The following is a 10,214-nucleotide window of genomic DNA, read 5'->3' on the forward strand; positions in this document are numbered from 1 at the left end:
TTTGTATTAAAATAATATAAAGAGGCTTTTGAAAAAATTTTAATGCAGTCTTGATAACCTTAGATTTAATTTCTTATATAGAAATATGACTGCTTTGAATACATAACATGTTAAGCAATTTTTGAACCATCAATAAGAATTTTAGTTAATACTTCAGGAACAGTTTCTTGTACAGTACAATTCAGTTTTCTTGAATATTTATTTATTTCAATTAGCCAATTTAAATTAATTTGAAATGAGGTTTATGTTTTAATTTTACTTGTCTTTGTGGACAGTAAATAACATTAATTGGATTTCTGCTACCAGTCCCTTTGATAACGTTGACATAAGCTATTTAACCTTTGTTTAGGGAGAGAAAATATAGATCATTAACTTTTAATTGTCCTTAGTTTAAGGAAGACAGGGTTTTCTAGATGACTTCAAACCCCTTGGCATTTATACCTTTTAGATAGTTGCAAATTGCTGTTACATGTGAGTCAAGAAATTAGAAAAATGACTTTGTGGGTCTGTGCATACACTTAACAGTAACTTTCATGACATTCAAGGCATATGCATTTAAATAGAACATTGCTATTAATTAATTAATTTTTTAAATTCATTTGGCAGAGTTTCTTCATGCAATCTCAAGTATATTCATTGGTCTAATTTAGTTATTTCTTTTTAGGGAGAAGGAATAAATCTTTTTTGGTATTACCCCAGGGCCCTTTGAGGTGTCACAAAATCTGTCCTTCAGTTACATTCTTGAAGTATTACATTCGGAAAAGCCATCAAATATATCCAATTTAAAGATTATTAAAAACTCAAACCAGTTCTTAACATTAAAGAATTTGGTCTTGACCATAGAATTAATTATTTTCAATCTGGTCATTGAATTTTTATGATATACCTTGAATGTCAGAGAAACTGCTGGGAGAACACGCTTACTGCCTGCCCATTTTCTCCCTGCAAAGCTGTGGTCACCTTCAGAGAATTTAAGACATTTAATACTGCTAGGTAAGGTAGTCACATTAAATAACTTTCCTTTAGTATACATGGTGAATGCTATTAATAATTAGATTTAATGCCTGAATAATATTCTTCAGTTTATTCTGTACCTTTAAAGAATGTTTATATCTGCAAGCTTTTAAGAATTTGAACTTCTATTGGCTTTTATTAAAGTCGACTGCTTAAAACATTGATCTGTCATATAACTGAAATTATATGAGACCTTGATGATATTTTAAAAGCTAATTTATTAAGCAATCAGAATAAGCATCTTCATTGAAAAAACATAGTAAATAAATCCACGAGGCATGCATGCAGCCCTATCCCCGGGGCCCAAAACTCCGCCTTTAATTCCACCTCTGAAATTCCATTCTGCCTCAGTAAGCAAACATTCCTTTTGCGATTGGCTAATTCAAAGGGAGGGGCGGGCCTTTGCTGTTTCAAGATGGCAGCCCCCGGGAACATCATGTGCCTTGTGGCCCAAGATGGTGGCCGCTTAAGCCTTTTATCAAATATAAAAGATAACTTGCTTATCACACTAGGTTGAAAATGCAGAATTAATCCTCTTTTCTAACTAGATTTAGATTGAAAATTCACTAGAATTATATAACTTTTTAAATCTTAACTTAATTCCTAAACTCTTAAAAGTTTCAATCCTTTTTTTGATAACAAGACAGAACTCAGACAAAAACAATATACAAAACAAATCTCAAGTCATACGAAACACATCTGACAAATAAATTCAATTTTATACTGTAGATATTTTATGACCCAAATTTAAACACAAACACCCATAAGTGAGATCATGTGAATAAGCACCTCTCCAAAGAGAACATAGCCATATGAAAAAATGCCCAACTTCACTAAACATCAGAGAGATGCAAATTAAAACTATAATGAGGTATCACCACACACCTGCGAGAATGGCTACCATCAGTAAATCAACAGATAACAAGCACTGGCAAGGATGTAGAGGAAAGGGGACCCTAGTACACTGCTGGTGGGAATGCAGACTGGTGCAGCCATTATGGAAAACAGTATGGAGTTTGCTCAAAAAATTAAAATATAACTTACAGTGTGCGCGAAGCGAAGGGGGCGGGGAGTGGGCCGGGGCCCAGGGTGTTTGACCTGTCAGTACATGAGAAGAAAGGAAGGAGGAGGTCCCGAGTAGCGGCTGCCGAAATGTACCGGTGTGGAAGCCTGGCAGCGGGTGCTTTGAAGCAGAAGCTGGCGCCCTTGGTGCGGACTGTGTGCATCCGAGGCCCGAGGCAAAGGAACCAGCTTCCAGTTGTGCAGTGTCATCACCTAGGATCCCCTTCTAGATCACTAGCGTCCGCAGGTGCTTCTGGGAAATATGGCAGCAGACTAATATACTTCTTAATTGTAGGAGCAACAGTCACTGGGGCAGGAGTTTATTATGCCTACAAGCTTATAAAAAGTGACCAAAAAAGATATAATGAAAGAATTTCAGGATTAGGGCTGACACCAGAAGAGAAACAGAAGAGGGCCGCATTATCTGGTATGTATGATTTGAGGCTCAATATATGAAGGGAAAGTTGTAAACAGTTTGGTACTATGCTTTGTAGTTATCTTGTTGACACGATGATGCTGAGAGATTGTAAGCTTCCAGAATCTATGGTATTACCCACACCTGACAGCGATTTGTTAAAGTATTTGACTGGAATTTATGTTTGAGAAGAAAGTTAGTGGGGATCATGATTGGTTGTTTTTCTTTTTGTGTATGTGTGTGTGTTTTTCCCCTTGTTTTTTTGAGGGGGGTTGTTTTTCTTTGTATTAGACTCTTAAAAGGCAAGCTTTATATTAAAAAGGCAAGCTTGGAGAGGAAGATTATTGGAAAAGAGAGAAAGGCCTTTTTTCAATGTGGAAATTATTTTAGGTCTATTTTGTTCTCTTGAGTTTTTGGAGTTTTGAGTTGTTAAAGATGTTTTTGTTTTTCTAAAGCATGTAGCCCTAGCCAGCACTTCTATTACACACAACTGGCTTGCTTTTTTTCAGAGAGAAATGTTTTAATCCTATAATAAGCCCCATAACCCTGGATGGTCGATTTACATTGCTTTTGTAAATAACACCTCCTTATTTTTGAACATTGTATAATAATCCCCAATTAACCTCCTGGGTGTTTTAGAAATTGCTAAATATTTAAGCTCGGTTCTAGTTCTGACAGACTTACTAGTAATCAATGAATGATATTGGCCAAATCATTCACTTCTTTTTTGGGTATTTTCCACTTAGGAAATGAAGGGAATAATTGCTTTTCCTGTCCAATCAGGATCCTGAGAAATTAAGATAATTGTAGATACAGTGTTTTGCTAGCTTTATGTAAAGGATTGAGACAAGTGCAAGGTGATTTTAAAGTGGCAAGGAATCATCTGAGACTTTAAGAAAATTCACCCTGTCTGGTCTGTTGCCTACAGCTCCAGAAGGAGAGCCAGTTGCTCAAGTCAGGGTACCAAGTCACGTTCCATTCCTGCTCAATGGAAAATGATAACCAAATTATTTCTCTTTTCCCTCAGGTAGAAACTGACCACATAGTGGCTGCTGTGGGCTTAGAGCCCAATGTTGAGTTGGCTAAGACTGGTGGACTAGAAATAGACTCAGATTTTGGTGGCTTCCGGGTAAATGCAGAGCTCCAAGCACGCTCTAACATCTGGGTGGCAGGAGATGCTGCATGCTTCTATGATATAAAATTGGGTAGGAGGAGGGTAGAGCACCATGATCATGCTATTGTGAGCGGAAGATTGGCTGGAGAAAATATGACTGGAGCTGCTAAGCCATACTGGCATCAGTCAATGTTCTGGAGCGATTTGGGCCCTGATGTTGGCTATGAAGCTATTGGTCTTGTGGATAGTAGTTTGCCCACGGTTGGTGTCTTTGCAAAAGCATCTGCACAAGATAACCCGAAATCTGCCACAGAGCAGTCAGGTAAGGACAGCCAACCACTTCTCTCAGCACGGCACAGTGGTTGAGCATTGACCTATGAACCAAGAAGTCATGGTTCCATTTTCGCTCAGGGCACATGCCCAGTCGGGGGCATGCAGAAGGCAGGCCAATCAATGATTCTCCCTCATCATTGATGTTTCTATCTCTCTTCCTCTCCCTTCCTCTCTGAAATCAATAAAAATATATTTAAAATAAATAAACCAAACCTGAGCAACATGAAGATCTAAATGAAGTAGCTAAAATATTCAACATTCATGAAGACTGAAGCCCCCCAGTGGAATAAGCAAGCACTTTGCTGTCCCTGACAGCAGTTTGGATGACTAAAGGAGCATTTTTTTATTCCTCCTTGTGTATGTGTGTATGAGATCATGTCCCTTGTGAATATTTCAGAGATGTAGGCATATTCTTAATGTTCACATCACTAAATAAAACCCGAAAACCCGAAAAATATATATATAACTTACATTTGACCCAGTGATCCCACTTCTGGGAATATATCCAAAGAAGCCCAAAACATCAATCATAAAGAATATATGCATCTGAGAGATGCAAATCAAAACGACAATGAGGTATCATCTCACACCTGTCAGAATGGCTACCATCAACAAATCAACAAATGACAAGTGCTGGCAAGGATGTGGAGAAAAAGGAACCCTTGTGCACTGCTGGTGGGAATGTAGACTGGGTCAGCCAATGCGGAGAACAGTATGGAGTTTCCTCAAAAAATTAAAAATGGAACTCCCATTTGACCTAGTAATCCCACTTCTAGGAATATATCCCAAGAAATCAGAAACACCAATAGAAAGGATATATGTAACCCCTATGTTCATAGCAGCACAATTTATAATAGCTAAGATTTGGAAACAGCCTAAGTGCCCATCAGCAGATGTGTGGATTAAAAAACAGTGGTACATCTACACAATGGAATACTATGCTGCTATAAAAAAGAAGGAACTCCTACCAGTTGCAACAGCATGGATGGACTGGAGAGCATTATGCTAAGTGAAATAAGCCAGTTGGAGAAAGATAAACATCACATGATCTTACTCATTTATGGATTATAATGAACAACATAAACTAATGAACAAAAACAGATCCAGAGACAGAGAAGCATCGATCAGACCATCAAACCTCAGAGGGAAGGCAGGGGAGGGTGGGAGTAAGGGGGAGAGATCAACCAAAGGACTTGTATGCATGCATAGAAGCATAAGCGATGGACGCAGACACATGGGGGAAAAAGGAGACATATGTAATACTTTAAACAATAAAGAATTTAAATTAAAAATAATGCATCCCTATGTTCATAGCAGCATTATATAATAGGTAAAATCTGGAAACAGTTCAAGTGACCATCAATAGATGAATGGATACAAAAGATGTGATACATTTACACAATGGAATACTATGCAGCTGTAAAAATGAAGGTTCTCTCACCTTTTGAGACAGCATGGAGGGACCTGGAGACTACTGTGCTAAGTGAAATAAGCCATTCAGAGAAAGACAAATATAATATGATCTTACTTATATGTGGAATCTAATGAACAAAATAGGTCCTGAGGTATGGATGCATAGAACAGAATAACAGATCTTAGTGGGGAGGTGAGGAGGGTGGAAATGGGAGGATACAGGAAGAGATTAATCAAATGATATATATGCATACTAGAGGCCCAGTGCATGAAATTCATGCACGGGGGGGAGGGTTCCCTCAGCCTGACCTGCACCCACTCAAATCCGGGACCTCTCGGGGGATGTCCGACCGCCTCTCGCAATCCTGGACCACTGGCTCCTAACGGCTCACCTGCCTGCCTGCCCGATCACCCCCACCCCTCTGCCTGCCTACCTGATTGCCGCTAACTGCTCCTCTGCTTGCCTGTTCTCCCCTAACTGCCTCTGCCTCACCCCACACCTGGAACCCAGGATTCCCTCCTCCAGCTAGTCGCAGGCACCTGGGACCTGGGCTTCCCTCCCTCTGGCTAGCTGCAGGCACTCAGAACCCGGCTGGCTTTGCCCAGACTGGCTGTAGCCACAGGGGACTCTGGGTGGGCGGCTTTGCCGGGACCACAGCAACAGGCACCTGGGATTGCGGGGTGGGTGGCTTGTCCCTTTCCCAGGCCACAGGTGCAGACGCAGCTGCTGGAACCCGGGACCATGGGGCAGGCGGCTTGTCCCTCTCCTGGGCTGCAGCCCCAGCTGCTGGCACCCGGGTCCGCAGGGCAGGTGCAGGTCCCTCTCCTGGGCTGCAGCCTGGCTGGTCCCTTTTCTTCTCTCACAAGCTCATTTGTGCCTGGCTGGTCCCCATTACTCTCTCCCCAGTGTTGAGTGTCTAAGCCATTAGGGTGTGACAGCATGAAGGTGTGATGACCATTTGCATATTAGCTCTTTATTATATAGGATATGCATATCTCATGGACACAGATAATAGTATGAGGACGGCCTGGTGTGGTGCAGGGATTGGGTAGAAGGGAGCAGAAAGGGAGAAAATGGGAAACATCTGTAATACTGTCAACAACAAAAAAAGAATTAAAAAAAATCAATGAATATATCCTCGGGTGAAGATTTAAAAAAAAGAAAAATGAAAAAAAAGAATTATCCCTTTAAAAATTCCAACAGTGCCTCCCTCCAATCCACACTGAGAAACACCAGCTTATGATAATCAAGATTGATCCTTCTGGGGCTGGGAAGGATGTGATTGCTAATGGGAAGTGTGAACAAAATTGGGACTCAGTTAAACCTTCTTCTTCTGACTCCATCCTGTTCTACTTCCAGAAAAACCATTCCTCAATGTGAGCTACAAGAGAAGCCGCATTTATGAGGTGACAGCTGGACAAAGTATGCTCAAAATGGGAGTAAGAGTGGATGCTTTCCCTCACCCCAATATAACCTGGTAAGTAGGGCCTTTTATCCTGGGTGTTTCCTGTTTCCCAGAGTCTCTTAATTCCCACCCTTAACACCTGTTCCTTCAATACATCCTTACTGGGGTCAGTCTTGCAGCAGACCCTGGGCTAGGTAGTGAGGACTCAGAAATATACTCTAACCCCAATCCTACTTTCAGGGCACTGACAGCTCTAGAAACTAGTGCTTTATCTTCTCCTCTATAGGCTTCTTTGCTTGTTTCCATTTTCTTTTATTGATCTTTCATGTATTTGGAAAAATGAGTTTTCTACTCTGAAAAGAGAGGAGGAAATAAGACTGGGAAGGTACCAAGGCCATTGCAGAATTCCATAATCTCAGATTTGGAAGGAGTCTTGAAGGTAATCTTACCCAGTCTAATAGAGATACTTTAAGGGTAAGAAATAATACAATAGAAAGAATATGGGCTTTTGAGCCAGACAACCTGTGTTCTAATTCCAGTTCATCAAGTTACCAAGCAAGTTACTTAAACTCTCTAAGTTTCAGTTTCTTTATCTGTAAAATTTGTGTGGTGATATTCTATTATTATAGAATTGTTCTAAGGAGTAAATGATAAATTATTGGTTTTTTTTTAAATCTCTATTGCTTATTAAAGTAGACAGTAGAGAATCATCAAAGACTGGAGTTGGGAGTGATAAATTTGATGCTAAGCTTTAGGAATATTAACATGGCCTTATGTGTGTCAAATGGTTTGAAATGGAGAAAGACTAGAGAAATAGCTACCAGCTTATAGGGTTATAGCAATAGTTGTGAGACATTATATGGCCCTGCATAATCTGAAGGCAATGAAATATAAGAAATAGATTTGGAAAACATTGCAGAGGCAGAATCTTCAGGATTCAGTATCCAATTAGATGTCTGAATCAAAACCCAAAATTATAATTCTTTCACAATTTTCAAGTTTGGTGGAATGTGAGACTGGTGCTGCTATTACCAGTCTGGGTTTCATCAGGATGAAAATGTAGTGTGAATGGAGCAGGAAAGGAACACCAGGATGAGCTTATTTAGAGATAGTCAATTAACATTTTGAAATATGGGTCTGGAACTACATGTTGAAGCTGTCAGCTGGGGAGTCATCAATTGGGAGTGGATAAATGCACCCAGGCAGAGTGCATCCAGATAAAAGAACCCAAAGGCAAAATCCAGGGGAACATTTATATTGGGGGGTTTAAGCCTTTATTATGTTATTACTGATATTTACACAACATATTCAGATCATTAGTAACTCCTAAATTTCTTATCCAAAGCCCCCTATCTCCTTATTTCTGCAGTTTGCTGAAATATTTTAAGTTCTTGCTCTGTAGGAAACATAATTAAGGGGGAAGGAAATGGAAGAAGAGTCAGTGAAGAAGAGAGAGAAACAATGATTAGAATAGTGTCCCAGAGGCTCTCGAAGATCTGAAGTTTATGAATGCTGAGAGAAGGCCACTGGCTTTGATAAGCAGGGCATTGCTGGTAAACATGAAGAATATGGTTTTGAATGTCAGAGAGAAAACTCTGAGTTTCAAGTGTTAAGGAATGAATGGAAAATGAGAAAGTGGAAGCATGGGTGAGGCCACTTTCCAAAAGTTTTTATTATTAAGGAAAAAGAAAAAGACAGATTTAATTTTTTAATACCAGTGTGGCTATACAAAGGTGCTCCAGCCTGAGAATTTTATAGAGAGGATTCTACTGCTTAACCTCTCTTTGCTGATCATGATGAAGCATAATCAAAATGTCACTGGGGTAGAAAGCTGTATGTCCTAGAAGCTGTCACTGTACTAACCATTCCTTCCCCATGCCTCACAGGTTCAAAGATGGAAAACCACTCCTAGTAAACCATACCATTCAACTTGACCCTGTCAAGTACAAACTTACAATCCTGGAAGTGAATGTAAAGCATGCGGGGAACTACACTTTTGCTCTGAGCAACAGCAAGCATGGACTCTACAAAAACCTCACCATACAACTGATTGTCAATGGTGAGTTTTTGGGATTTGGAATCCATGTAACAATTCCAGGTTCCTGTGTCTATTGTGATAGAAAAAAAAAATCAAAGCAGGAATACAATAGGAACTACCTCAGCTATGAAGGGACAAGGGTTTTGAAGGTGCTTTTGGTCACAAGATGTTGGATTAACCCTCTATATTGATAGATTTTCAGAGCTCTGACAAATTCATTTCCTGTCATTTTCTGTTACCAGAGACCCTTAAAATTGGTCTATTCTTATTGAGAAAATGTCATTTGTGGTGGGGAGAGCCCAAACTCCATCTTGGTAACTGTTTCTGTACATGAAATGTAACTTGCTTGGTAACTTGATGAACTGGAATTGGGACACAGGTTGTCTGGCTCAAAAGCCCATATTCTTTCTATTGTATTATTTCTTATCCTAGATCCACTGCTGCTGATTTCCCTTGAAAGTAGAACAAAATGATCAAATCATACATTCTGAGCACAGCCACCACTGTCTGCCTGATAATGTCCTTACTCCAATTTTATCTAATGGCTTGAAAGCCAATATGACTTAGCTAGTTTATCTTCCCCCAAACCTCTCTCTGTCTCTGCATTGTCTTCCAGCAGGAGACCTTCCTGCTATTATGAGCAGCCTACATTACCTTTCACCTACATATTGGGCTTCTGGTAAGGAGAAGGGAAGTCCATGAGAAATAAGAGCCATTCTTGAATAGAATGGTCCTTTATATTTTTAGTCTTATTTCATCACAGAGCAGAAAGAGAAGCCAGATGTGTCCTTATGTAGCTCTAGGATTATGCCTCCCCATCTTTTCTTTCTCAACAACAAAGCTTTGCAAAGAAACAGAGGTTGTGGGAGGGAGGGAAGCTTCCTAGGTTCTTATTCAGCATATTTGTTTTATATAAACCATAGATTATCTGTTACTTGCCCATCCTTGCTTACTATGAATGTTTCCTAGATTTCTCTGGGCCACCAAAAAAAGCAGGCTAATTTAAAAAACTAAAAACAGCTACCACCACTATCCCCATCACTACCACAATTGCCATGGTTAGATAATTTCCAGTTTGGACATGGAGGTAAGCACGTGGTACCTTTTTGCCACCTCTGTTAGTCTCTCAATTTAGGTTGATCACTTGTCACCTTTTCAGTCAAGTGAGCACATTATGAAGGGAAGTTTAGCCTTAGTACCTATTCTCAAACCGATATTCTCTGCATCAAGCTCTTACTGGACATGTGAACTTAGCAATTCACTTAGTTCTTATGATCCTGTTTAATCATCCTATCTAATAATAGACAAACATGGTAATTGACCGTACCTTCGCTGTGCCTCCCATTGGCTAATCAGCACGATATGCAAATTAACCGCCAACAAAGATGGCGGCTAATTTGCATACTGCAGGCAGGGCGG

At 39.9% G+C, this 10,214-nt stretch overlaps 1 protein-coding gene and 2 pseudogenes across 1 annotated transcript in view; all 3 read left to right on the forward strand.

Annotated features, from left to right (window-relative positions):
* Positions 1 to 2,129: 2,129 nt before the first annotated feature.
* LOC106726052 lies at positions 2,130 to 3,490 on the forward strand (annotated as a pseudogene).
* Positions 3,491 to 3,518: 28 nt separating this feature from the next.
* Positions 3,519 to 4,007, forward strand: LOC102247253 (annotated as a pseudogene).
* A 2,685-nt stretch (positions 4,008 to 6,692) lies between these two features.
* The window catches only part of LOC102247542 (vascular endothelial growth factor receptor kdr-like), a gene marked incomplete at its 5' end in the record, with an annotated part of 251,412 nt that continues 247,890 nt past the window's right edge, over positions 6,693 to 10,214 (forward strand). Inside the window, 2 exons of the mRNA XM_014539495.1 lie at positions 6,693 to 6,829; positions 8,644 to 8,816. Of these exons, the coding sequence (XP_014394981.1) occupies positions 6,693 to 6,829; positions 8,644 to 8,816 (310 nt within the window). The remainder of the gene's footprint in view (positions 6,830 to 8,643; positions 8,817 to 10,214) is intronic.

This window comes from Myotis brandtii, unplaced genomic scaffold, assembly GCF_000412655.1.
Source record: "Myotis brandtii unplaced genomic scaffold, ASM41265v1 scaffold219, whole genome shotgun sequence".
NCBI lineage: Eukaryota > Metazoa > Chordata > Mammalia > Chiroptera > Vespertilionidae > Myotis > Myotis brandtii.